This window comes from Sander vitreus, chromosome 4 (genome assembly GCF_031162955.1).
Source record: "Sander vitreus isolate 19-12246 chromosome 4, sanVit1, whole genome shotgun sequence".
NCBI lineage: Eukaryota > Metazoa > Chordata > Actinopteri > Perciformes > Percidae > Sander > Sander vitreus.
Genome location: NC_135858.1, coordinates 2,506,323 through 2,534,309, shown reverse-complemented (window position 1 = coordinate 2,534,309; position 27,987 = coordinate 2,506,323). Strand labels below are relative to the sequence as shown.

The following is a 27,987-nucleotide window of genomic DNA, read 5'->3' as shown; positions in this document are numbered from 1 at the left end:
ATAGCAGAAGAAGCAGAAATATGATGAATACACAGTTTAGTGCTTCTAGTATCATATATATTTTCTCTTCCTATATTCAGCTGAGGTGTTATGGTGCAGGTTTAGCTAAACTGACTGGGGAGCTGCCTGCACTATCCAGATTCATTCTTTAAGTGTCTTGTTTGTGCTAATGTGTTACCTTACTGCCTTGTTGCTGGAATGTGCTACATGAATAAAGCTGCCCTGCCTTGTCTTACTGGAAACTGACACAAGGAAGTAAACAGTGCAGGAGAAGACAAATATGCAAAGACAAAAAGCTGTCCGTCAAGCTTTTAGAACTGTAGCTTTCACTGAGATTGTTTCCTATGCACACTCAGATAGGAGCTGTTGGTATTTGGTGATATTGAAGAGACTATAAGAGAGCAGGACAGTGAAGCACTGAAGATACCAAGTCTGCTTATTGTTGCTTTATCTGGGGGCAGTCCCCTTAGCCAAGTTTAGTTCTTGATTGAGTAAGTGAATTACAGGCCATGCGCCTTCCTTCCCCTTTCACTCTGCCGCTCAGCAGTCTGACTGAAAACATCAGGAGAAACCTGACAAACTGCTGCTTCAGGTAAGAGCGGGTGTATTTTCACCGTATGGGGAACTTTGTCCCCATATAGTCTGGAGATTTTCTTACGTTTGGTCTCAAGGCTTAATCTTTCTAATGATGGTCCAAATATTTACCGCATTAACCTCAGTGGGTTTAAACTGTCAGTGTGTCCTTTTGATGACATTACAGGTGTTGCTATCATTTTGGGATGCACCCACATTTACATGAAATATAACTACTTTCAGAATGAAGTGCTGATGTCTTAGTATGTAAAGATAGAGATGAGTGTTTTTGCTCTTTTCTAGCATGTTTACACAGGTTTATTTGTTGATGAAAGTGCACCTTTTCTTTCTACTCTCCTGACCCACACGGAAACTTCCACTGGTAGTCACGTTTCGCATTTTGTCAGTTCAGTCTCTCTATATCATTCAGTCTGTTCACGAACATGTTCAGAGCCTAACTCTGTTAATTTGAACATGCAACATGCTAAAGTTCAAGCAACGTCACAGGCACAAAAAAAGGGCACAATATTGTTAAAATAGTTTTTTCTTCCTTAACATCTGATGGAGCTCTTGATTGTAAAAAAACAGCATGTTCAAGCCATATCATTTGCCGACACTGAAATATTGTGTCTTGAAATGCAATGACCAGATTGTTCCAAAAAGTCTGTAAAATCTTTCCACGCTGACTAAAATATCCCTATTCAAAATGGACAAAAATGGCAGCCTGGGCCTTTATTTTCAGCCTAATTTAATAAAGTCTGGCTTGCCTGCTGACTTATCAGGAGTCATGTGGTTTCCTCTACAGCACTCTGATAGTCAGCTCTCCACAGGCCTCCCCAACCCAAGGCTGTGGTTGAAAATACATTTAGTACAATTTAGTTTGATCTTTACTTGATTTTTCCCGTTTTGTTTTGCTACTGTATACTTCTACTGCACCACATTCAAAGGGAAAAAATGAAATACTAAACTTTTTAATACATGAAATGTATTTGCAGTGGAGTTACTTTTCAGATTAAGATTTATATATTTAAAAACATATGATAAGCTTATTAAAGGTGCAGTAGGTAAGACTTATAAAACCACCTTTCTGTCATATTTGCTGAAACTGACCCTATGTTCCAGTAGAACTACATGAACCAGGTCTCCTCTGGCTCCACCTACAGCCTGTAGTGGGATCTGCAAAAATCCACCGCTCCCTGTTCAGATGCACCAATCAGGGCCGGGGGGGGGGAGGGGGGGATGTCTAACTGTTCAGATGCACCAATCAGGGCCAGGGGGGGGGGTGTCTAACTGCGTGTCAATCACTGCTCATGCACACGCATTCATTCTCCCTTGTGGGGGGAGGGGCTTAGGAGACCGTTTTGGGCTTTAGCAGAAAGGGGGGGGAGGGACTGAGAAGTTGTCGATGTTCACATTTTTTGGCTAAGTCCTGGATCTTCACAATCCTACCTACAGCACCTTTCAATACAATATATTTGTAAAGTGAAATCAGTGGTTTCCAAACTATATGGCTTGTGACATCTAGGAAACAACTGTGTGTGGCCCCTTGTCACACTTTAGATGTTAATAAATTCTTATCAAATATGCTAGTCACAGGACCAATTTTTCTGTGGTACGAGTATTTTTACTTTATATATCAGAAGTATATTTTGTTGATAATACTATTGTACTTTTAACCTACGTAGGATTTTGAATGCAGAACGTTGTGATGAAGTATTTTTACTTTAATATATTGGTCTATTTACTTGAAGTAAAGAACCTTCCACAAATGTGACCTCACTTTTTTACTTCACATTTTAACATTATTTGAAAAATGACCAAAGAGCTACACATGCAAACTATATTTTAGATGGTCTTGATCATGAAGAGTAAGAACATGTGGACAGGTATTTTAAAAAGAAGGTGCTTTAAGAAGAAGCCACTGACATAAGCAATGTAAGATTAGAATTGTCTCCTATGAATGGGATATATCAGTTATTAAGAAACCAATAATACAAAGAAAAAGCACTGCTCTAAAAGAGGAAGCATGCTTCCTAGAAATTGCATGCAGAACAGCAAACATATCACAAAAGCAGAAACGTTGCTTGGTTTACGGTGTCATATTCATAAAACAAATGAGAGTTTTGCTGATGATTTTGTCCTTTTTATCTCAGTCAAGATGTTCCTGTGCTGTTGGCTGGCTCTGGTGGCTATAATCCCTATGACTTTAGGCACCAATCCTGGGGTAGAGGTCAAGCTAACAGAAAAAGGCCTGGAATATGGTAAGCGTGCAGCACATTTATACTCTTTCATTTGGAAAAGCACAGATCTCTCCACAGTTTCATCATCAAATTTCCTTTTATTTTGTTAGGCAGACAACTGGGGATGGTTTCGATCCAGCAGAAACTCAAAACCATCAAAGTCCCAGATATTTCAGGGTCACAGGAGGTGTCTCCCATCGGCAAAGTCAAGTACAGCCTGTCGAAGTAATGCACCAGTTTTTATCTAACACTGCTGTAAATGATTTAGCAAACTGGGATCCCAAGTGCCTTTACAAACATGCATGTTTGTCTCTTCCAGTATGCAAATAGTGGATGTGGGATTACCGAAGTCTGCGCTGGATTTGGTGCCAGGGACTGGTGTCAGACTGTCCATTGGTAACGCCTTCATCCAGCTGCACGGAAACTGGAGAGTCAAATACATCAAAATAATGTGAGTGAGAAAAGATTTCTTCCTAATACAGTATAGTTAAATCCATTTTGTGACATTTCTGCTGCAGCAGTGACTCCTCTCTCTTAACAGAAAGGACAGCGGCTCTTTTGATTTGAATGTCAATGACCTCACTATCACTTCAAGTATTGCCATTAAGAGCGATGAGACGGGCCGACCTGCGGTCAGTAGTGTCAGCTGTGCGGCCACTGTCGGCAGTGCGAGCATCAAATTCCACGGTGGAGCCAGGTAAAAGAAACGCTGCTGTGCACTTTGTTTGAACCCATGTGAGGGAATGGAATGCGAGGGTTTTTTCATGCTTGACGTGTTGCATAATCTAATTCCTGTGAGTGCTTTATGTTTCAGCTGGCTGTACAATCTCTTCAAAAACTTCATTGATAAGGCTTTACGAAATGCACTGCAGAAACAGGTGAGGGCAAACCAGACACTGTTTCTGATCATCACCCTTCCTTTCTGGGGTTGTATTCAAAAAGTACAAGGAATCAGTGATGGAGTACTGGAGTCCTAGACTCGGATTTGAGTCCGACTCAAGTCGCTATTCTCTGGACTCGTGACTTGACTTTGACTCGCACACTGATGAATTGGACTTGGGCTCGAGGATTTATGAAATTAGACTTGAGCATTCATGAAATAGGACTCGGAAGTTTGATGAAGTTTCTGACTACTTTTATGTTTAATAGGCAGTTCTAGAGTACTCGAGTCCTGGACTCAGACTCGAGTCGCTATTCTCTAGACTCATGACTCTTCTTTGGTGACTCAGACTTGGATTTGGACTCGAACACTGGGGACTTGAGACTTGACTCGGACTCGACTGCAAGGAATCCTCCTAAATGCAGCCAAAAGTTCCTCTTGGTTCCTTTTTCTTTTTAAACACATTGTTAGTTAAGCGCAGTGGTTCCCAATCTAGTGTCGAGCCCCATCCAAAGGGTCACAAGACAAATCTGTGGGGCCGTTAGATGATTACTGGGGGAGGAAAGAAGATAACACAAAGTTCCGATACTTTCCTCTAATCTTTGAATTTTGTGAAATATTGGATAATTTGACCTCTTTGGACCTTGAACAGTTATTTAAATGAAACCATCCGAGAAGTTTAGAGGGAAAATCAGCCTTTGGTAGAACTGCTAACAACTTAACTTATAGACATCTGTTGATACTGTATAAGAAGTTACAAGCCAAAAGGGTTGGAAACCACTGGTGTAATCTACAACAATGAGTGTGTTTTGTTATACATATAACGATAGCTATTAGATAACTGTAGTGGAGAAGAAGTATATAGAAAATGACAATACTCATGTAAACTACCTCAAAATAATCTACCACTGGGTCTGGAGAGTGCATTTTTGGTTTTATGAATGAATGCTGAGACATAAGTGCATGTGCACAGTGGTGCAGAGTTGTGCAAACAATCATCTCTGGTGTTAATGGATGGTTCCTGTTTGTTGGAGAGCTGACTGGATCCTTATAGTAACTAGTGATGTTCCGATACCGATACCAGTATCGGTATCAGCTCCGATACTGCCTAAAACACTGGTATCTGTATCAGTAAGTACTGGAGTTAATGCACCGATCTGATACCACGTAATAAAGCCCTAAAGAAAATCTACGTTAAAGTAGTTCATGTATGTTATTTTTCTGTTATAACTGACAGTCAAACTGTAAAATAAAAGAACGTTCTGGGGCGTTCATGTTTCACAAAGAGTTTAACCTGAGCCAGACTGACAACAAAGATAGAAATCATATCACATCCATACAGGAATAGTAGTATACAGCTGTTATACATCATATCATCCATACAGGGATAGCAGTATACAGCTGTTATACATCATATCATCCATACAGGGATAGTAGTATACAGCTGTTATACATCATATCATCCATACAGAGATAGTAGTATACAGCTGTTATACATCATATCCATACAGAGATAGTAGTATACAGCTGTTATACATCATATCATCCATACAGGGATAGTAGTATACAGCTGTTATACATCATATCATCCATACAGAGATAGTAGTATACAGCTGTTATACATCATATCATCCATACAGGAATAGTAGTATACAGCTGTTATACATCATATCATCCATACAGGGATAGTAGTATACAGCTGTTATACATCATATCATCCATACAGGGATAGTAGTATACAGCTGTTATACATCATATCATCCATACAGAGATAGTAGTATACAGCTGTTATACATCATATCATCCATACAGGAATAGTAGTATACAGCTGTTATACATCATATCATCCATACAGAGATAGTAGTATACAGCTGTTATACATCATATCATCCATACAGAGATAGTAGTATACAGCTGTTATACATCATATCATCCATACAGAGATAGTAGTATACAGCTGTTATACATCATATCCATACAGAGATAGTAGTATACAGCTGTTATACATCATATCCATACAGAGATAGTAGTATACAGCTGTTATACATCATATCCATACAGAGATAGTAGTATACAGCTGTTATACATCATATCATCCATACAGGGATAGTAGTATACAGCTGTTATACATCATATCCTCCATACAGGGATAGTAGTATACAGCTGTTATACATCATATCCATACAGAGATAGTAGTATACAGCTGTTATACATCATATCCATACAGAGATAGTAGTATACAGCTGTTATACATCATATCATCCATACAGGGATAGTAGTATACAGCTGTTATACATCATATCCATACAGAGATAGTAGTATACAGCTGTTATACATCATATCATCCATACAAGGATAGTATACAGTTGTTAAAACATAATACAATATATGACACACTGGTAAAATGGTATTGGGCCATCTCTAATAGTAAGTAGTAAGTAAGTAAAGTTTATTTGTATAGCACCTTTCACAGATAAAAATCTCAAAGTGCTTCACAATAAAACACGTTATAAACTCACTCGGCATCGAATTGTGCACTTAACTCGCCGTTAGAAGCAACCTTTAAATCTAGGATGTTGTGTGAATACAGCCACTTATAAAACAGAACTGATATGAAGTTCTCACAGAGTGTGCAAAGAAACTGCAATCTTTCAGACCTGACAGAAACAAATCAATATCAAAGTCAGTCAATATCTCCATTTAGACTTTCGTCTAAATTCAACAACAAACTAGGCGTCGTCACAAAATAGTGGTAATTGTGAATTAAACATTCTTTTAAAGGAAGTTATTCTTCTGCTGTTGGTTTACTGATACCAGTTGTAGTCTAAAGTGGCCTGTATCAATGTTGGGGGTATTTTAAGAATTGTTGTCTCCAATCAAAACTCACTGTGTAACACACTAAGTTTGTTCTCTCTGGTCTTTTTGTTGTTGCAGATCTGCCCTCTGGTGGCCAATGCAGTATCTGATTTGAACCCTCAGTTGAAAACTCTCAATGGTAACACATCACATTTATGTCAAATAATTGGACGTTTCATTAATGCTGGATATATGAGAGACCTTCTACCTTACTGCAGTTGTAGCCAAGGTGGACCAGTATGCAGAGATTGAATATTCCATGGTGTCATCACCTACAGTGTCAAATTCCTCTATAGACTTCAGCTTGAAGGTAAAGAAGTGTATATCATTGTACTGTACATTTTAAATATCTGAATCCTCAGCTTGGTTATAAAGAAGAAGACAGTCATTGTTATGTCCCAACTATTCTGATTCATTTAGGGCGAATTTTACAACATTGGGAAGCATCAGGAGCCTCCGTTCTCCCCCGCAGCCTTTGCCCTGCCGCCCCAGATCAACAACATGTTGTACATCGGCGTGTCTGTCTTCACCACCAACTCTGCGGCCTTCGTCTACAACACAGCTGGAGCCCTTAGCCTGTACATCACTGATGATATGGTGAGCTGCATCCTCCCGATTCCCTCCATGAATCTACTTTCATGATGTCACTGATCTACAACCTTTCTGGCTCTGTCACAACAGATCCCACAAGGCTCTCCCATCCGACTCAACACCAGAACGTTTGGAGCCTTCATCCCACAGGTGACAACACATTCCATGGATTTTATAATTAGTATAGTCTTCATTGGTAATTTTGTCAGCAATGTATCGGGTGTATTTTCAGATTGCCACGCGTTTCCCGGGTCTGATGATGAAACTGCTGGTGAAGACGGTGAAAAGTCCTGTCATCACTTTTGAACCCAACAACGTGACAGTTCAGGCGACTGGCACAGTGACGGCATACGCTATCCAAGCCAATACCACACTTTCCCCTCTCTTTGTCCTAAACTTGGTAGGTTACACAGCTGGCATCCAGGGGCAGAGCCAGACGTTGTAAACATCTGGGGCTCAGCCCAAACCTAATCTTGAACTCTATTTTTTAGTATAGTTCACAGAATTAATGTGATATTTCCCCAGTAATAGAACTTTAGCGCCAATGTTTTGCCAGTCCAGTCAGAGAGACTGAGGGCAAATGACACAAAGTTCAAGTTATTTTAAAAACCTAAAAGATTCGGGGCTTTTGAGAAAACATTTGGGGGCTGGAGCCCCAGAAGCCACCACCTCACTCAGCCCCCTGCTGGCATGATAAAAAGCGATTTGTGTGGTTCAGAGTAGGTCACTTTCTCACCATATTGTCATTGCAGGAGACCAGTGTCAGCGTACAACTGTTTGTCAGTGAAATGAGGCTGGCTGGAGCCGTCACCCTAAACAAGTGAGTTTCTAAAAACTCACTACTTGTTCCAGCAAGAGAAAATTGGGACCAAAAGGTCCTTGTAAAGACGAACGTCACAGTCTAATTTTGCCTAATTTGCACAGAATGGATCTGACCCTGGGGACAAGTTATGTGGGAGAGTTTCAGGTGAGAACTGCATTCTAACACGAGTCACAGTGTTCACCATCAGTACCAACATAACAAACTAACCCTAACCCTAACCTGCAGGTCAAATCCCTCAACAGCATCCTCCAAATGATCCTCAAAGTGGTAGTGATACCTAAAGTCAATGGTGAGTTCTTGCATTTTCAGTTCTCCACTCTATCTAGTTCCACTCTATATGAACTAGGTGCCATGTCATGTACTCGGGTTGTTGCATGCAGATCAAATGGGAGTTTACGGGGTCATTTGTTGGATTCTGATATAAAGGAGCAGTGTGCAGGGTGTAGGTTGTAAGGGGATCTATTGGCAGAAACGGAATATAATATTCATAACTGTGTACAATCACCTGAAACTAAGAATCGTGTTTTCGTTAGCTTAGAATGAACTCTTCATATTCACATCTACAGAGAGAGAGGGTCCTCTTTAACGGAGTTCGCCATGTTTCTACAATAGCCCAGAACGGACAAACGAAAGAATGGCTCTAGAGAGGCCCCTGTACGTTCTTTACATGCTTGGAAAGAGGAGAGGTATTCAGTTGGTTCCATACTACAACCTCACCGCTAGATGGTACCTAATTCTACACACTGCTCCTTTAAGTTTCAAATCCAACATGGCATCATGACTTTGCGTAAACATACACGCCACTTTCCTAAAGCCAAATGGCGTGTTATTTGTACGCATTTTGAGCTATCCACGTGTATGTCTACGCTGTATACAGTGAATGTAAACATACACGCGTGTTATCGTGAGAACGTGCCATGCTATTGCGAGAACGTCACACGCGTGTAAAAAAAAAGGTTGGGTTTAGGGAAAGGACATTGAGAAAGGCTTTAGGAACACAAAAAAAATTACAAAAACACGACGGTGACCAACGTCAAACGCTTAGGAAAACAATAAACGGTTGGGTTTAGGAAAAGAACATTGGGGAAGGCTTTATTAAAAAAAAAAAAAAAAAAGTTTTATAAACGCCACACACAGGACACGATCCCAGCCCTCCTGGGTGAAAGTCCTGTGTTTTGTCTGATGTACCCTGGTCTATATCCTTCGCGTTCCACTTCCGGGAGTTTAGCACCGCCCATGACGATTCTGATTGGTTTAAAGAACTGCCACTAAACCAGAGCACGTTTTCCTCCCATCCCGATTGCTATGTGGAGTAGCCAGACCCTCCTTCAGCGCCCTTTGGAGGAGGGTCTGGCAAAGCGAGACTAGATGTACCCCCCACAGCCCTATCACATTAGTAGCTATATTTTTGTTGTTTTTCCATACAAAAACATATTATCCTGGAACTATCCATGTTAAGGTTTCGTCTTCTTTCTGTAGATTTGTTTTTCTGGTAAGTTTTCTTTCACCAAAGAAAAACGTTACACTGTATTCTGTGAACCCTTTAGATTGTGACACCTGATGAGGTATTTCAGCTTCATTGCCACTGCAAATTTTGTCATGAAGGTTAACTACTCTTTCAGAGTACAAATACGCTGTATTGGCATCATGTAATACAGAGAGCGTTCCCTGGCGGTGACAGGGCTAACCAGCATTGTGTGAACTTGTTTGGAAAGGGCTTGAATGTAACAGATAAAAGTTCCACACTCTACCTTTATTATAAAACCCCTGCTTTTTTTAATCACCATAATGTTTGCCACCTTGGATTTTGTGAGTAGTTTATCTAAATGTATGCATTTTGCTTCATAGTTCAACTTGCAAAGGGATACCCACTTCCTACACTTGGAAAGATGAAGCTTGTGAACACTCAGCTACAGGTCCTAAAGGTCAGAGACTGGATATCTTCTATAAAAACTGCATTTGAGCATTTATTATATAAACAGGGCCAATAACATATTATTACTGTGCTTTATTTTTCTCAAGGACTATATGCTGATTGGGACAGATGTTCAGTTCATGGGCTGAACAGCATTTCTGGAAACTCACAGAATTCATTTCATGCCGCCATGAAGACACAACCACAGCCAGAGTTCAACTACCTGAGAGAAATAAAAAACTGAATGATGTACAAATATTACTTCTACTACGAGCCTGAGAAATGCAGATCTCCTGTTTGCATTTGGGTATAGTCTAATGGTTTTTTATTACAGTTCTGTTCTTTATGAAAAAAAATTTAAATGTCAACTCAGATCAGGTTTTTTTCTACATATTAAATGTAGATGGGAGCAGTGAACTTTTCCCAACAGGGTTTACTGCAGTCGTGTCACAGGACAACAGGACACAGTTTGCTGTCGTCACCACAATCAGCTTTTTTTTTTTTTTTAAATAACATGCTCCTTCCAAGCAGATCACTCACGGCCGTTTCTGCTGCTGACTTTAAGAAAAATTGTCTCCATTTCTGCCTTTGTAGCTCACAGAGCGATTTTACAAATGTGCTGATCCGTGACATTTTTACTGCAGTTTGGAGAGAAGTGCCATGACATCAATCAAGCAACAGACAAAAGAAATCAGTCGCAGTTAAATGTATCAACCAAAACATTATAATTTAGATCATCCAAACCAGTTTCAGCATCTTAAGCAGTTCAACATGCATACTTAGTCCTGACCAGTCTTGTATATAGTACTTGAAAGCAATACTTGAGTAAAAGTATGACTTTGGTAGAAGTTAAAGGAACACGCCGACTTATTGGGACTTAAGCTTATTCACCGTATCCCCCAGAGTTAGATAAGTCCATACACGCCCTTCTCATCTCCGTGCGTGTCTCAACTCTGTCTGACGCCCCCAGCGCTAGCTTAGCCTAGCACAGATCCAGGAGGTTCCAGGATCTGAAATGGAATAAGACAAAGTCGTAATAAGTCGGCGTGTTCCTTTAAAGTCACTTTTTAGAATATTACTTGAATAAAAGACTTAAAGTATCTGATGTTTACTGTACTTAAGTATCAAAAGTAATTTTCTGATATTAAATTCAGAAGTAAAAGTAAAAAAAACTTTTGATTATGGCCAAAGGCGTGCAACGTCATCGTCATCACCACTGTCGTCATCGTCTGTTACCATGGCGGCAGAGCCAGCACCAGGTGCTTCCATACCACTATGAGTCATTATGCTTCAATCTCTTCTGCTTTAGTTTTGGCCTATGTTTTTGCTTTGCAACAAACAGCCATTACGTCACCAACTGGAATGGAGCATTATCTTGCAATCTAGGAGCAGTGATTAAATAAACCTTTTTTTCCAGTGTAACAAATTTCTTCAGATTTTATTTTGTAGTAACGAGTAACTAAGACGCTTAGGGGAGATGTAGTGGAGTAAAAGTAGACATTTTATTTAGGAAATGTAGTGGAGTAAAAGTAAAAGTTTCCAGAGATATAAATAACGAAGTAAAGTACAGATACGTGAAAATTACTACTACTACTATTACTACTAAAAAGTACAGTAACAAAGTCAGTTCCTGACTGTAAAATGAACATGTCCAATCCAGTCTAACAGTCCAATGTAAAAACAGCCTCCATGTGTCTTCAAAGTAATTTAAGAAAAGAAGGCATGTGTGCTAGTTTTACCGGACAATAACAATGTTTCCTGCTGTGTCACCTGTGTCAATCAGTTGTGTCTGAGGCCACATGTTCACCAAGCTGGTGCCTTGGCAGGGTCCCGTAGTGCTGCGCTGTGCCTCTCAGGGAGCCGTGACTAAGGGCTCTGCCTTTCAGGCTCTGGGAGTTGGCCGACAATATCTATATTTAAAAGACACAAAACATCGAACAACGAATGATTAAATGATGAACTCTTTGAAGCAGATAATGCCTTGTAGCTCGGGACTGTGATGATTGTTAAAATGGCTGGCAGGACACTGTTTTTCCATGCTAGGAAAAACAGTGTCCCATTTTGACCCAACTTGACCCATTTTTGTTTTTTTTAATGATGGTTGGTGTGTCACAGCTAGACATGAGTCTGCCTCCATCTGAACACCTGCGATGAATTTTTCATTTTAGGATGTGTACTTCCAAACATGTTTTTGTACTGTAAATGTTCCCAATATTTGAAAAAGAGCCTTAGAATTAATAGATTTTTAGGGCAATAGCAATAATAATAATATTTCAGATAACAATACATCAATTGTATTTATTTTTTCAACATAAAAACAATGTAAACATTTAAAGCCCCTGAAAACTTGGCTTCAAATCTGAAGTGTTTCTCTATAAACAAATATTCATTACTGACTGACTTTATTAATCATCTCATCTGCTTCAGTAGGACTGCTTGCGTGTGGTTTGATCAGATTTAACTGACTTACCGTGACCTCTAGGGCTGGGTACCGATCAATGCCTCGTCATTCAATACCCAATTTCAATACCTGAGGAGTACATCTCATCAGCGTCAGTGAACCAATAAGCACGCAGCGTGCTTCTACCAAGACCTAATAATGTCTGTGATTGGCTGTCTAACGTTGCACGTCGTAGAGACACGCAGGGAAAACTCTACGTTACACAGAGAGAGACTGGGCTCACGTAGTAAGAGCTGAAAAATAAATAAAAAGATTTGTGCCGTAATGTGTAATGTTGTAATTTCTTTTTGTTTTATAAAATTGGTATCGAAAAAAAGTATCGTTTAGGAAGTATTGGTATCGGTACCGAACATTTTTGAACGATTCCCAGCCCTAGTGAACACACGACCAGTCAACTCTACATCAGATTCTAATTCAAATGTTTCTAAATCCTGATTCAAGCCAAGGCCGTCGGAATAAAGCAACGCTTCATGAAGATAATCATGTATTATCCATATTTAAATCAGAAATTAGTCACAGGTTTGGATAGAACCATAACTTTCTCCGGATCCGGACAGCGGTCCGATATACGACGATGCCCGATATATCCTAAGAAGCTGATTGAGAAAATGCGTTTTCAGGGCCTTTATATGTGGTTATTGAGGAATTGTGACAAAGATATGTACTGCAGTGAGCGGGACATTTAACAGATGAAAAATAAACTTGTCAGTACTCTCTGCTGGAAATACTATGCAACTGTGGCAAAGTTTCTAAATGACCATAAACATATATTTGGCATTTCTGTACTGCAACATATTTATCAGCCAACATATACCAATATATCTGTAATAAAGAACAATCTACTCATAATATCGGCGGTAATAAGACAGGCTCTATTTTAACATTTTAAAATGGGACGACTCTTGAGAGATGTACCAGACCCTACCTTCACCAGCAGGTAGTCTCCAGCATTGACTGATGCAGTGTTGGATTCTGCAGGCCGAACAGCAACATCCTCTTTGGGGAAAATCACTTTCATATTGCCATCGGTTCTCCCACACAAGTCCTTGGCAGATCTTTTACTTTCCTGCATAAAAATGGGAACCAGAGATGAGCAGTGTTGCCTTCCTACTGTGTTATGGTGACACAGTACAGTGGTACAGAACTAGTACTTTGACCGATTTTTTGTGCCAGTCAATCGATAGTTGTTGAGACTTTTCGAATAAAACCACAAATGTGCACATCATGGTGGCGCTAGAGGAAAAGTCAGGGGATCACTTGGATTCATCCTTTGGGGCTAGAGCTGGGCAATATATCGATATTATATAGATATCGTGATATGAGACTAGATATCGTCTTAGATTTTGGATATCGTAATATGGCATGAGTGTTGTCTTTTCGTGGTTTTAAAAGCTGCATTACAGTAAAGTGATGTCATTTCCTGAACTTACCAGACTGTTCTAGCTATTTGCCATTATATCCACATTACTGATGATTATTTATCAAAAATCTCATTGTGTAAATATTTTGTGAAAACACCAATAGTCAACACTACAATATCGTTGCGGTATCGATATCGAGGTATTTGGTCAAAAATATCGTGATATATGATTTTCTCCGTATCGCCCAGCCCTACTTTGGGCACCATGAATAATTGTGGAAATCCATCCAATAGTTGTTGAAATAGTTCAGTCTGAATCAAAGCAGTGGACCGACCAAGAGACCGACATTGACTAGCATGGCTAAAAACAATGAGGCTATGATTATTACACCCATCTTCCATTTCAATTTTCTCAAAAACTGGCCAAAGCTAAGCTATCTTTAACACAGGTAGACGTACAGACAGGCAGCGGTATCTTTGTTGTCTGGATTTATTTTCTGAGGCAAATTAATAAAATATGTGTTGGGGTAAACATTCTATTTTCATGTTTAGGGTGATACACTTATGGCGTTTTTCCATTACATGGTACCTGCTCGATTCGCCTTTTTTGGTTTTCCATTGTGACAAAAAGTCCCTGGTACTAGCTAACAGGTACTTTTTTGTAGTATCACCTCCGTCCAGGTTCCAAGCGAGCTGAGGCGATAGCAAAAGGTGACGTGAAAACCTGCAGACTACTGATTGGTCGGTGAGAATCGGTACTAATCACTGCGTCATCCTTGCTAGTGACAGACGGGGGTGTCCTGAACAAACCCGCCATTTTTAAATAGTTTAGCCAGCGGTGGGTTTTTGCTGCCTCCAGCTTCTTTTGAAACTAAATGTGTCTTCTGACAAACAGCCACATGCCGAGAATCAAAAACAACACACCTTCTGACGCGATATCATGACTATGCGTAAACATGGTGCAAGTGGCGTGTTGTCTTGACGGTTGAGTTTAGGAAACGTAACACGCGGGACACGACCCCCGGTCTCCTGGGTGTTAGTCCTGTGTTTGACCCATCCTCCATCCCGACCAACCTCCCTACGCGGATTTTCGCCCTTTCATACAACTCGCTACGGAGTAAATTCACACGCAATCGCAAGGTAATGTAAGTCAATGGAGGCCAAACGGCGTTGATAAACAAGCTAAAAAGCGAGTATGCGTCCTGATAACACGCCACAATGGCATACGAATTGGCGTGTCAAACATACGCCACTTAATGAAATCAGTCTGCACCTTCGACGTTTTGTGTGTGTGTCGCTTTAGGTCACGGCAGTTTCCTGCGGCGTCGCTATCACGCTATCACGCTATAAGCATGAGGCGGTACTAAACCTGCAATGGAAAATGGAGGACGGGGCGCCGAGTCAAGCCGAGCCGAGCAGAGCTGGTACTGGCAGTGGGTAAGTGCCATTATAGGTGTATTATATAGGTATAATATCCACTCATGCATATTCTAAACCAAATATCCTTTGAAGGATGTGCCAGTCATGTGTGCAGTACTCACTCCCTCCACCAGGACAAGCTGTGTGCTGCCGATGAGAGCAGCGTTGACCCGTGCAGCTTCCTCTCTGAATACACTGATACACTCCTCCAGTCTCTGCTGCTTCACCTCAGCTGGCACGTCATCTTGTAGCCGATGGAAGGCGTGGGTTTTCTGAGTACGACAACCAAAAGGGCGGTCACAAAAAGAAATTAAAACTCGATCGCTTACGGGGCGACTGAAGAGAACGCTCAAAAATAACAGCTTGGATTTCATTCTGAAATACAGAAATGTACGTTACAAAGCCACAAGAGCTCACCTTTCTCATACTGTAGGCGAACAGGAATCCCACATTGTAGCCCACCTCTCTGATCAGAGACAGAGTCTGCTGCTGGTCGTCCTCGGTTTCACCACAGAAGCCTGAGATGAAGTCACTGCTGAGACTGACCTCTGAAACACAGACAGGCCAATAATGTTAAACAAAGACCTAGAGCTGCAAAGATTCATCAATTAGTTGTCAACGATGGGTCTAGGGGGAGCTTGTATGTGAGTGAATGTGTATGTTGTACTGCAATGTCTTGTCTTCTGTACTGTCCAGTCCTACCGAGGACCCTCTCCAAAATGAGGTGACACATCTCAAGAGGTATTCCTCGTACAAGAAATAAATATCAAATATCAAACTTTGCAACATTTGAAGTCACATCCGTTACAGAGAGCCTGCTGGGGTTCATGGGCTAATACTTGGATCATGGGTTATGTCCAGTGGTGGAATGTAACCAAGTATATTTACTCAAGTACTGTACTTAAGTACACATTTGAGGTACTTCACTTGAGTCTTGTCTTTTCATGCCACTTCCTACTTCTACTACGCTACATTTTAGAGAGAAATATTGTACTTTTTACTCCACTACATTCATCTGACAGCTTTAGTAACTGTACACGTTAAAGGGGTGATAGAATGCAAAACTGATTTTACCTCGTCATAGTTGAATAACGACAGTTCGGTGGGTAAATAGGACATACATAGCAGCTCAAAATCCATCCATCCCATTGATACCCCTATCCTCTGCAATCTCACATTTTGAAACTGCCGCAGAAAACGGGCGAGTCTGAACAAAGCTGGAAGCTGACGTCAGCATCTCAACTCCTAGTCTTTGTCACGCCCCAACATTTGCATAGGCTACACCACTGACCTGAGGTCAGCTTAGTCTTCTGAATCTAGCTAGGTCATGCAGATCTCCAGAGGTCCGCTATTTAATTACTAAATTCACTTCTGAGACTTTTTTTAAGTGAGAAATGTGGACTATGTAGAGGTCAAATATGAGCCGTTTTACGAAAATTAATGGCTAATTGCAAATTTTGTCCGACTGTGTGTCGCAGTTCAGCAGGAGCTCAGCAGGCTACGTGACAGCGGCCGGTGCTGCCTCGCCGCCCGGCGTGTCCTACTTCATAGACTCGCTGTGAGCTAGCTGGATCTCAGTCACGAAGGGAAGCCCGCGGCGCTCCATACCTGCGCAAAGTCACCGGTTCTGGGTTACTGGACTACAAAATGCCGAGGCCCTGATGGAGCTCCAGGGCCTGCAGCTAGCCACGATTCAGAGGATTGAAGGGACAGTAGCAGCTAACGAAATCCCTAATGTTCACAAAAATGCATTAAAATGAAATCGGACACCATTGTTAGCTTTATAAGACCTTGGGGTAGATGTTCTATAAGTGGCGTGATGAAATTCAAACTAAATATACTCTAGTTATGCTGGCAGCTCCGCGGAGCCCCAGTAGTCCAGTAGCTGAGAAACGGTGACTTTCACTGGGTATGGAGGTTGCCGTTTTCTCGTCAGACTGTGTGGAGCTCCTAAAGTCCGACACGTCTTACCAAATTTGCAATTAGCCATCAATTTTCATAAAACGGCCCATATTTGAGTTTTATACAGTTGATTTCTCGCATAAAAAAGTCTCAGAAGTGAATTTAATAACGACAAACAACGTATAACTTTGCAGTGGCTCAAATATAAGACCTGCTGTCTCGTCTCCAATGTGTTTCTATGGGGTTCGCTCAAACCAATCAGCGTGCAGCTCATCTAAATATTCATGAGCATACCATATTTGGAAGAAAAGCTGTTGTTCCAAATAGAGCCATATTCACAGGGTAGTTAAGGGCCTAATAAAATAGCATTCGGGCAATTTTCAGCCCAACCAATGTTACATACGTTATTAGGAGACCTTAAAGAACAGTGTGAAATACCCTATATAATCATTCTATCACCCCTTTAAGATTCCTGCACACATAACACATGTAGTTTATAAAATCTGATGTTTTAGTACCGTATAAAGTAAACTAGCCAACAATATAACGGCCTACAAGTCCAGCTGGAATGATTAGACCATTAAACACACAACTGTTTGGATCCTTTACACTTTCTAAAATTTTTACTTTTAATTTTATTTTTACTATTTAACTTTTACTTTTAATACTTTAAGCACATTTTCCTGATGATACTTACTATACTTTTACTTAAGTAACATTTTCAATGCAGAACTTTTACTTGTAACAGAGTATTCTTACAGTGTTGTATTAGTACTTTTACTTAAAGTGCTCATATTATGCTTTTTGGCTTTTTCCGTTTCCGTTATATATATATATATATATATATATATATATATATATATATATATATATATATATATATATATATCTTTTTGTGCATGTTATAGGTTTACAAAGTGAAAAAGGTGAGTTACCATCTCACACAGAAAACACTGTTCACAAACTGCTTCAAACTGCTCTATTGTAGTCCAGCCTTTACTTCAGAGACAAAAGTGCATCCTCAACACGCGTTATAATGCTCGCCTAGCTGCTAGCGTAGCACGCCCTCATACTCTGCTTCTGACTGGCTAGTAGTCCTTACCTAGCTACTGCACATGTGCGACTCCCAACAAAGATGGAACAGAAGTGAGATGCCTCACGCTGTAGCTAAAACAGAGAGCTCAACACACAGGGTGAAAAGAGGAGCTGCAGCAATGTGCAGTACAACAAAAAGATGGTGTTTTTTGAAAATTAAACCATGTAAACCTATTCTGATATAACCTCTAAATACAATTATGAACCTGAAAATGAGCAGAATATGAGCACTTCAAGAAAACTATCTAAATACTTCTTCCAACACTGGTTATGTCAATGTAAACACACAATCTGGCAAATACGGAACGGCTACAATGGAAACGCAGTTTAACAGAAATGTTTCTCAGTCATGAGCACGCTAAGTGACCAAAATCAAACACCCCCAAAGTGTTGCGTGACAAACAGATGTATGCTGGGTCGAGCTAAAAATGCTCACGGTGGATCCTGCTGTAGTTCATTTAAAGCTATACTGAGGAAGGTGGTTGCATGTTCATAGTTGATGATCAGTTGTACGCACAAGCTGAATGAAAAAGAGAATTTGTTGTTGGTTTGGACACGTGGCTTACACAAACACAGAGTACATTTTAAATGACCTCTTTTTTACTTTCATCAAAGTACATTTTTACACAAGTAATGTTGCTTTTTAGTTGACTGAAATTTCTTAAAATTAACAGTACTTTTAACATATTTTAGTATTCTTGCCATCATTGCTAATTAAAAAGTGCAAATTCAAACCTACCTGGGATAATTCTCTTGATGTTCTTCACAAGATCGAGATAGGCCTCTCTCGTGTAGCTGGACATTTTTAGAAGAAAATACATGCTATTAGAACACATGATGACATTTTAAGGGGCTTCACCAACAACTTTACGAACAGAAATGCTTTCATGATTTAGTTTGGGGGAAAAGCATAGCGGTGTCTTACCCACGACGCATTGCTTTGAGGACCGCGCTGCTGCCACTTTGGGCCGGAAGGTGGATCTGCTTACAAATGTTCCTTCGCTCCGCAATCAGATGCAAAACCTGCAAACACCAGCACACGGAGCAGGTTTAATAAAGGGAATCCTCCACAGATAGTGGCACGGTTTTCTTGCAAAAATGTGATCAAACTAAAGGCTGCTTGGGAGGGGGAACTGGGACTCCAATTTACTGACGAGTGGTGGCAGAAAGTTGTTGATGGACTGAGTGCTGTGTCATCTTGTGCACGTCTTGGGCCGATTCATTTTCAGGTTGTACATAGGGTCCACTTTTTAAAATCAAAACTGTCACTGTTATTTTCCCAGAAGCAGAGGATAAGTGTGACAGATGTCTGAACCCACATTGCCACCTGAGCCACATGTTTTTCCTTTGTCCACGCTTACACAATTTCTGGTCAGGTTATTTCAACACAATTTCAATTATAAATTATTATATAAGGAATAGATTTTCAACCGTGCCCCTTAATTGCTATTTTTGGGATTCCAGGCCAGTCAGATCGACTAATTTTGGCACAGAAAGAAATTCTTAGTTCCACATCTTTACTAGCCGTCAAATTCTCTCACAGTGGAAGTCTCCAAACCCTCCTTCAGTTTCACGGTGGCTCAAAGATGTTGTTTTTCTCGAAACTCGAGAAAATTAAGTACACGATGAGAGGTGACACTGATAACTTTTTCCGTATATGGCTGCCTTTTCTATCATATTTCGCAGACTAACTAAAGTTCTGTTATATTTTGTATGTATGCATATTATTCCAACTAAGCCATGGTGGGGTGGGGTGGGTGAGTTGTGTGCCTTATTTTATTTATTTATTCTTTGTTTCTTTCTCTTTGCCTTTTATGTACAATATGTTGTGCTCTGTAATGTTGTCTTTTGTGTCTTTTTCTGTTTAAAATCTAAACTGTACAAAATGTCTATTTTCAAAACTTGATTCTGATCTCAATAAAATATGTTAATATAAAAAATGTGATCAAACTGAAAAAAAAGACATCAACATCTAAAGCCATGTGGCGTGTTATCGCGAGGCTACGGTTTAGGAAAAGAGGAAACGGTTGGGATTAGGAAAAGAAGAACTGGTTGGGTTTAAGAAAACAAAAAAACGTGGAAAGGAAACACTACACGCGGGAGACGAAGTCACACACAGGACACGACCCCCGGTCTCCTGGGTGAACGTCCTGTGTTTGACCCATCCTCCCCCCCGACCAACCTCCCTACGTGGATTTTCGCCCTTTCATACTACTCGCTACGGCGTCAATTCACACGCAATCGCAAGGTAATGTAAGTCAATGGACGCCAAACGGCGTTGATAAACACGCTACAAAGCGAGTATGCGTCTTGATAACACGCCAATAATACGAATTGGCGTGTCAAACATACGCCACTTCATGAGAGCAGTCTGGAAGGTGTTGGGAAAAGGGTTTTCTTGTAAAATGTGATCAAAACTAAACTCATATGATCAAGATCAAACTATAAAAACGACACTTTGCTAAACATCTATGTATCTGCACCGGGTTGTAATGAGATTCAGTGCTTTTGAGAATGCGTATTCAGCGGGTAAAGTGTCATCATGTACCTCATCAGGAAAATCCTTGGGATGGGGGGAGGTGAATCGGATCCTCATGTCGGGATCGATGCGCGACACTCGGTCCAGCAGGTCGGAGAAGCGCAGGCCTCCCTGTTTGCTTCTGTAGACGGTCTGAAACCCCTGGCTGAGCTTGGTGACGTCGGAGCCACAGAACTGCTCTTCTGACGTGTCTCTGTAGCTGTTGACGTTCTGACCCAGCAAAGTCACCTCCTTCACACCCTGAAACAAAACATTCACCCCACACACACACACACTAGTCAGGGGGTACGTCCCATAGCACTTAAATCTCCTCCTCGAAGCCTCCACTTGCCTCCCTTCCTGGCGTCTTAGTCCCTCCCACCGAGGAGGCCCGGGAGAGACGATGTTGATGAGGAAATCATCGGAGGAGAGAGGCAACGAGCAAAATGTGTTTTTAGAGGGATGAGACGTCCTTTCCTCCGAAGCGTCACATGAATTTGTCAGCTGTGTGGGCGGAGTTAGCAACTCCTTCAGCTGCACGGCTTCCGGGAAGGCTGCGCCGGTGTACCCTCGCCTATAGCTCCTCGATGCTCGCTCCTCGGGGACGAAATGAGAGCTTTGAGACGGCCTTCACAGAGGAGTAGGGCTGGGCAATATATCAATGTTATATTGATATCGCGATATGAGACTAGGTATCGTCTTAGATTTTGGATATCGTAATATGGTAAGTGTTGTCTTTTCCTGGTTTACATTACAGGCTACATTACAGTGAAGTGATGTCATTTTCTGAACTTACTAGACTGCTCCAGCTGTTCTACTATTTACCTTTACCCACTAAGTCATTAAATCATTTCAAAAATCGCATTGTGTAAATGACATTTTGTTAAAGCACCAACAGTCAACCATACAATATCGTCGCAATATCGAGATCTAGGTAATTGGTCAAGAATATCGTCCCATCCATCCATCCATCTTCATCCGCTTATCCGGGGTCGGGTCGCGGGGTAGCAGCTCCAGCAGGGGACCCCAAACTTCCCTTTCCGGGCCACATTAACCAGCTCCGACTGGGGGATCCCGAGGCGTTCCCAGGCCAGGTTAGAGATATAATCCCTCAACCTAGTCCTGGGTCTCCCCGAGGCCTCCTCCCAGCTGGGCGTGCCTGGAACACCTCCCTAGGGAGGCGCCCCAGGGGGCATCCTTACCAGATGCCCGAACCACCTCAACTGGCTCCTTTCGGCGCAAAGGAGCAGCGGCTCTACTCCGAGCTCCTCACGGATAACTGAGCTTCTCACCCTATCTCTAAGGGAGACGCCAGCCACCCTCCTGAGGAAACCCATTTCGGCCGCTTGTACCCTGGATCTTGTTCTTTCGGTCATGACAAGAATATCGTGATATCTGATTTTCTCTGTATCGCCCAGCCCTACCGAGGAGGTACAGAACAACTTCAGGTTCAGAGGAGGAGGAGGAGGAGGAGTCTTCTTGTTTTACGACGGTTGGCATCCAGCTTAATGGTGCATTACCGCCGCCTTCTGCTCCAAAGCGTGGGTCAGACAATAGACTTACATTCTAAATCCCTTCAAAATAAAATAAAATGGAAGAAAACTCAAGAAACCTCACATATACACACCCTAAACTACATTTTATCCTCCATACTATCCATGTCAGCAACTAAGTACCCTAGTTCTGTTTTCCCATCATATCCTATTAAAAACCCCTGTGTTCTCTTCACCCCTAATTCCCTCAAAGTATCCCTATTATCATCGGTCTCTGTGTCCCATACCCACTAAAACATGCTCCACTATCTCCTCTTCCTGACATCCCTCACACAAACCTGTCTGGTGTTTCCCTACCATCTTCAGCGTTTTCTTTAGTCCACAGTGCCCTAACCTTAATCTTGTCAACACGGTTTCCTTTCTCCTGTATTTTTTCTTTCCTTTTTTGAATTTTATACAGGTGTCTCCCTTTCTTCTCTCCGTCCCACCTTTCTTGCCATACTAGTCAGGGAGACCTGGAATTATTGACCTATTATATACATTACTGTACGGCACAGACTTGCATTGATCTAACTTTTTAAAGCACCGCATGGACTAGCACCAGCGTATATGTCTGACCTCCTCGCTCCCTTGACCAATCACTGCTCTTCATTCCATGCTCCTGGGTAAAATCCATGAATGATGTGGCATTTCCCATTGTGAGAAGAGTTTCCCCTTATTAGACTTCCCTCCTCCTCCCATTTTAAGACTCATCTCTTTCATTTAGCCTTTTGACAGTCATCATGATGACATAACTGGTCACACTGTTTTTATTAATTACCTGTTTTCTGTGCTACACGTCTGTTGCGTTTTATGATTTCATGAAAAACTAAATTCATTGATTGTCATGCTTTTATACATATATGTCTTGATTTTCATCATAATGTGTTTTTATCGGATTCTCTCATAATTGCCATACATTTCAGGTAGCAGTCTTCCCGAATTAGAGAAATACTTTAGTAGCCCTAGCCCTAGTAGTGCTGTTGGTGCAGGTCTACGTGTTATAAACAAGTGTTGGGATTTGACTGACACACTTCAGTGTTGAAGTCACAACTTGCCTGATCAGAGAGCATACGAACTTCGTCGAGTATGGAGCTGACAGGTCGACTCCTCTCTTTGCCTCGGGTGAAGGGAACGATGCAGTAACTGCACATGTTGTCACAGCCTCGCATGATGGACCTGCCAACCCAAAAGACACACCCAAAATCAGGTTGCAATGTAAAGACATGGTGTTGCTGTAGAAAATGAAAGGAGGTGGGGTGGAGGGTAGTCTCGCACTGTCAGACCTTCCTCCACAGCGCTACGGAGGAGGGTCTGGCTAGTCCACACAGCACTCCAGGATGGGAGAAAAACGTGCTCTGGTTTATTGGCATTTCTTTAAACCAATCACAATGGTCTTAAGCGGCGCTAAGCGCCGGACGGAGCAGCTGTGCCTCTAAAAAATAGCCTCGGGAAGGAACTTGTTTTGTGTATGTCCAAAGGTTGTTTCAGTCGTGCAACAGAAAACTCAGATTGGACAGTCCTTCCAGAAAAATGCAGTTTTTTTTGGGGGGATTGAGATAGATTGTTGCGGGCAAAAATCCTTGATTATGCGGGACGTTTTCTTAAAAATGCGATGGAATATGCGGGTTATATATTATTATTACTTCATAACGTTCCCATGGCAACAGGGGAAAACGGCTGCTCGTGTGAAGTAAACGCAACATTTTTCAACTTTCTGCTAAAATATGTGTGACTTTTTTGCAACAAAAATGCGGGGATTATGAAATCATGCAAGCCCCGCATATTTTGCGCAGAATTCAGCAATTTATGCAGCGAAAGTGCGGCGTACTTGAAAAAAAAAAAACTTCGGCTGATTATGCGATCGCATAATCACATTTTTCTGGAGGGACTGGATTGGACAGATAGTCTAGCTAGCTGTCTGGATTTACCCTGCAGAGATCTGAGGAGCAGTTAACCATAGTCCTCAGAAATCCACCGGAGTTTAGAACGCCAACACAGAGACAGAGGAAGGTGTTGGACATCCGGCGGAATTTCCGGCGCCCAACGGAGCTATCCCGAATATGAAACATCGTCGATACAGACTAGACTGGAGGGTTCAAAAAACCATAGTTGCTCGGTAAACAATTTGCATACTTACACAAAAGCACTGTATCCATGAGGAGCATGGTGTACAGGCATGATGTCAGCGTAGGTCTCCTCTAACGACAGCAGCACATTGCTTGCCTGATGACCTCCGTCAGCTACGGTCAAGAGGCGGGGAAGGTCCCGGTAGGCGTCTGGACCAGCAAGAACGTCTACAAGCTTCTCCCGCTCCAAAAGCTCTGTCTTTAGCCTTTCTGCCATGCATCCTGGATAAACAAAACCATGTATATATCTTCTTCTAGGCTCAGAATACAGTCAAATGTAAAAAAAAAAGTAAACTTACCTAAAATCCCAATTTTCATTGGTGTGTGGGTCTTTAACCGTCTCTTCTTCATAGTCGTTAGTTGTTGTAGTCTATTCCAAATAGTTTGTTCAGCTTTTTCTCTGTTAAGAGAGAAGCATGTCCATTAGTTGGTGCATCAGATTTAGACTGTGTGGTCTCATGGAAGCCTTAATACGTTAAAGGTCCTATGAAATGCTGCTTTTTGGATTCTTTTATATAGGCCTTAGTGGTCCCCTAATACTGTATCTGAAGTCTCTTTTATATAGGCCTTAGTGGTCCCCTAATACTGTATCTGAAGTCTCTTTTATATAGACCTTAGTGGTCCCCTAATACTGTATCTGAAGTCTCTTTTATATAGGCCTTAGTGGTCCCCTAATACTGTATCTGAAGTCTCTTTTATATAGGCCTTAGTGGTCCCCTAATACTGTATCTGAAGTCTCTTTTATATAGACCTTAGTGGTCCCCCTAATACTGTATCTGAAGTCTCTTTTATATAGGCCTTAGTGGTCCCCTAATACTGTATCTGAAGTCTCTTTTATATAGGCCTTAGTGGTCCCCTAATACTGTATCTGAAGTCTCTTTTATATAGGCCTTAGTGGTCCCCTAATACTGTATCTGAAGTCTCTTTTATATAGGCCTTAGTGGTCCCCTAATACTGTATCTGAAGTCTCTTTTATATAGGCCTTAGTGGTCCCCCTAATACTGTATCTGAAGTCTCTTTTATATAGGCCTTAGTGGTCCCCTAATACTGTATCTGAAGTCTCTTTTATATAGACCTTAGTGGTCCCCTAATACTGTATCTGAAGTCTCTTTTATATAGGCCTTAGTGGTCCCCTAATACTGTATCTGAAGTCTCTTTCCTGAAATTCAGCCTTGGTGCAGAATTACAGCCACTAGAACCAGTCCCACAATGAGCTTTCCTTAGGATGTGCCATTTATGTGTCTGTAGCTTTAAATGCTATTGAGGAGGAGAGAGGGGGGGCAAGGTGGTGTGGGCCTTGACCAACTGCCATGCTTCGCTTGTTTTCAAGCCATGATGTCTCTCTCTCTCTCTCTCTCTCTCTCTCTCTCTCTCTCTCTCTCTCTCTCTCTCATGGGGGGGCCAAATTCTCTGGGCGGGCAAAGCAGAGAAAGGGGAGGTAACCTTTCCCCTTATGACGTCATAAAGGGAAGATTCCAGATTGTCCATCTGAGCTTTCATTTTCTCAAAGGCAGAGCAGGATACCCAGGGCTCGGTTTACACCTATCGCCATTTCTAGCCACTGGGGGACCATAGGCAGGCTGGGGGAACGCATAGTAATGTTCAAAAACCTCAGAAAGTGAAATATTCATGCCATGGGACATTTAAAAAAACCTCATAAAGTGACATTTTCATGCCATGGGACATTTAAACAATTGTAAAACTCAAAACAGCCATTTTTGAAGTTATTCCTAAAAACATAAGGTTGTAACATGAATTTACCTTATGGAGCATGTTACCAGAAGGACAACGTCTGCCTGTAATCACAAAGATTATTCTTTTCAGTTAACTGTTTTGGCATAAATGGATGTTAAAATAGTTTAGAGCTCTTCTGTTACCTCACTTAAGTCAACTGTGCGTTGATATCCCTTCCTCTGTAGTATGGACCAGGCTATCTCTGTGTCGTTTACATTCATTTGACATCCATAGGTTTCAAAATACACTGTAATATTAACACAAAAACACCAGTTTAGCATTCGTCCCAAACAATCACAACTGACTTGGTGGCTGTCAGTGATGCAGACTAACCTTTCCTTGAATTCCCCATCTCCAAGTCCTGAGAAAGATAACTATGTTTGTCATAGTACTCTTCATCTGCAGCATTATAAGTCTTATTAACTGAGACTCCTTTGATGAAATCCTGAAAACTTGGACCAGAGGATATCTGGCTCTTGAACTTGTTTACAGTTGTCTTCCTCTCTCTTGGAGTCACACTAGTGTTAGCTAATTTAGAACAATATCTGGGTTGGATACACCTGAGAGGAGTCCAGTGTTGGGGAATGGTAAATAAGGGTTTCCTGAGGTATTCCATGCTTAACTTTAGCTAACTTACACGACCAAAGGCTTAAGCAGCTACCTGTCGGATTTAGCTCTAACGTTAACTGAGCAACCGTATGCCCTATATAGCTACTTTCTAAGCGCTACTTACTAGCTAACATTATTCCCCCTGTTTATCTCGTAAGTTAAGTCACGGTGTAAGTGCTAGCTGCGTTCAGACGGACACTCGTCATGTGGAGCCAGACTCAGAGATGTCTTAACATCAAGAGGAGTATCTCCCCATTCCAAAGTAGCGTTATAAAAACCCGGAAAAAGCACTGAGCGGTCAAACATTAGCATATATATATCACATATGTGCACTTGTTGATTGTTTTTCTTCCAGTAATTTTACTCAGACGTTGATTACAATGTTCTATTAAATACTGAAAGGAAGGCCATGACAGAAAAAAAGATAGTTAAGCACGTACCTGGTAACATTAGCTAAATGCTAGACTGCTAGATCGTGGTTACCGAACGTAACCTCTTTATAAACATTCTGAGCGTAACAACGCGACGTTGTAGTGAATAAATGAGGCCACACGCAGCTATAATCTAATTTATAACTGATTAAACATGAATATGTGACACACCTTATAAGTAGCTAATGAGATGTAACCTAACCCAAACAGTGTCTTTTAACCTAACCCTTACGTTCGGTTACTGCGACCTAGCATCTACCCCCAAGTAACGGTGTCCTGCAAAGATGGAAGTAGACGACAGAGAATCATCTTGTATCGCGACAATCCGTTAGCCAAAGATGTCCCCGGGTACGTCCAGCTTCGCGGACCGTCTAAAAACCTTCTCGAGGTGAAACAACGTTCCGGATGTCGGCAAAAGCTTCGAAGTGAGCTTAATAAATCACCAAAATCTTGAATCAGTCTTAAAAAGCTGAACGCTTAGTGGTGATTGATACAGTTCACAGTTGTTTGTCCCGTTATGTCTCGGATGAGGGGTGCTTGGAGGGGAAGAGTGTGATAGCATAAAAATAGATTTTTTTTTTTAAATTGTATTAACTTCTCCTAGAAATGACCCCAGTGAAAATGTAGGTTCACTTTACTCCAAATGTATACTTGTAGGATAGGTTATGAGGATGGTGGTGAGACGGGCGGAGGGGACAGACAGGTGTATGGAGGAAGAGGATCTGAGGGAGCAGGAACCTGGAGGAGATCAGACAAATATGGGGGGGGGGGGCGAGGTTGTGGATGGCCTTGAATGTAAACAGGAGGACTTTGAATTGGATACAGAACTGGACCGGGAGCCAGTGAAGCTGTTGGAGGACAGGAGTGATGGACTGGTGGACGAGGGGGTTCGAGTTAGATGCGGGCAGCTGAATTCTGG

The 27,987-nt window shown here is 41.5% G+C and overlaps 2 protein-coding genes across 2 annotated transcripts; one reads left to right on the top strand and one right to left on the bottom strand.

Moving 5' to 3' along the window:
* The first annotated feature begins 308 nt into the window (after nucleotides 1-308).
* LOC144516441 (bactericidal permeability-increasing protein) lies at nucleotides 309-13,027 on the top strand. Its single transcript, XM_078247708.1, has 16 exons — nucleotides 309-592; nucleotides 2,727-2,834; nucleotides 2,924-3,038; nucleotides 3,133-3,264; nucleotides 3,355-3,510; nucleotides 3,628-3,691; nucleotides 6,628-6,688; nucleotides 6,768-6,859; nucleotides 6,970-7,146; nucleotides 7,231-7,290; nucleotides 7,373-7,540; nucleotides 7,893-7,960; nucleotides 8,065-8,107; nucleotides 8,189-8,252; nucleotides 9,812-9,888; nucleotides 9,986-13,027. The coding sequence occupies exons 2-16, from the start codon at nucleotides 2,732-2,734 to the stop codon at nucleotides 10,025-10,027; spliced, it is 1,422 nt and encodes a 473-aa protein (XP_078103834.1). The 5' UTR covers nucleotides 309-592; nucleotides 2,727-2,731; the 3' UTR covers nucleotides 10,028-13,027.
* Nucleotides 10,580-26,864, bottom strand: cdk5rap1 (CDK5 regulatory subunit associated protein 1). The gene is made up of 14 exons (XM_078247707.1): nucleotides 26,362-26,864; nucleotides 26,172-26,275; nucleotides 26,056-26,090; nucleotides 24,594-24,694; nucleotides 24,306-24,516; nucleotides 23,224-23,344; nucleotides 20,664-20,894; nucleotides 19,041-19,138; nucleotides 18,855-18,910; nucleotides 15,536-15,666; nucleotides 15,241-15,390; nucleotides 13,265-13,405; nucleotides 11,649-11,788; nucleotides 10,580-10,888 (listed from the first exon to the last, which is right to left on the bottom strand). Exons 1-13 carry the CDS (start codon nucleotides 26,642-26,644, stop codon nucleotides 11,654-11,656), a joined length of 1,797 nt encoding a protein of 598 aa, XP_078103833.1. The 5' UTR covers nucleotides 26,645-26,864; the 3' UTR covers nucleotides 10,580-10,888; nucleotides 11,649-11,653.
* Nucleotides 26,865-27,987: the final 1,123 nt, after the last annotated feature.

What these genes read in the sequence shown, in the direction of transcription:
- LOC144516441 (XM_078247708.1), top strand. Translation starts at nt 2,732, where the DNA reads ATGTTCCTGTGCTGTTGGCTGGCTCTGGTGGCTATAATCCCTATGACT. An exon ending in TTGGAGCCTTCATCCCACAG is followed by an intron (nt 7,291 to 7,372) that starts GTGACAACACAT and finishes GTGTATTTTCAG; the next exon opens with ATTGCCACGCGTTTCCCGGG. An exon ending in AGTGATACCTAAAGTCAATG is followed by an intron (nt 8,253 to 9,811) that starts GTGAGTTCTTGC and finishes TTTGCTTCATAG; the next exon opens with TTCAACTTGCAAAGGGATAC.
- cdk5rap1 (XM_078247707.1), bottom strand. Translation starts at nt 26,644, where the DNA reads ATGGAATACCTCAGGAAACCCTTATTTACCATTCCCCAACACTGGACT. An exon ending in GATGGGGAATTCAAGGAAAG is followed by an intron (nt 26,276 to 26,361) that starts GTTAGTCTGCAT and finishes TTAATATTACAG; the next exon opens with TGTATTTTGAAACCTATGGA. An exon ending in CATCAAGAGAATTATCCCAG is followed by an intron (nt 15,667 to 18,854) that starts GTAGGTTTGAAT and finishes TCTGTGTTTCAG; the next exon opens with AGGTCAGTCTCAGCAGTGAC.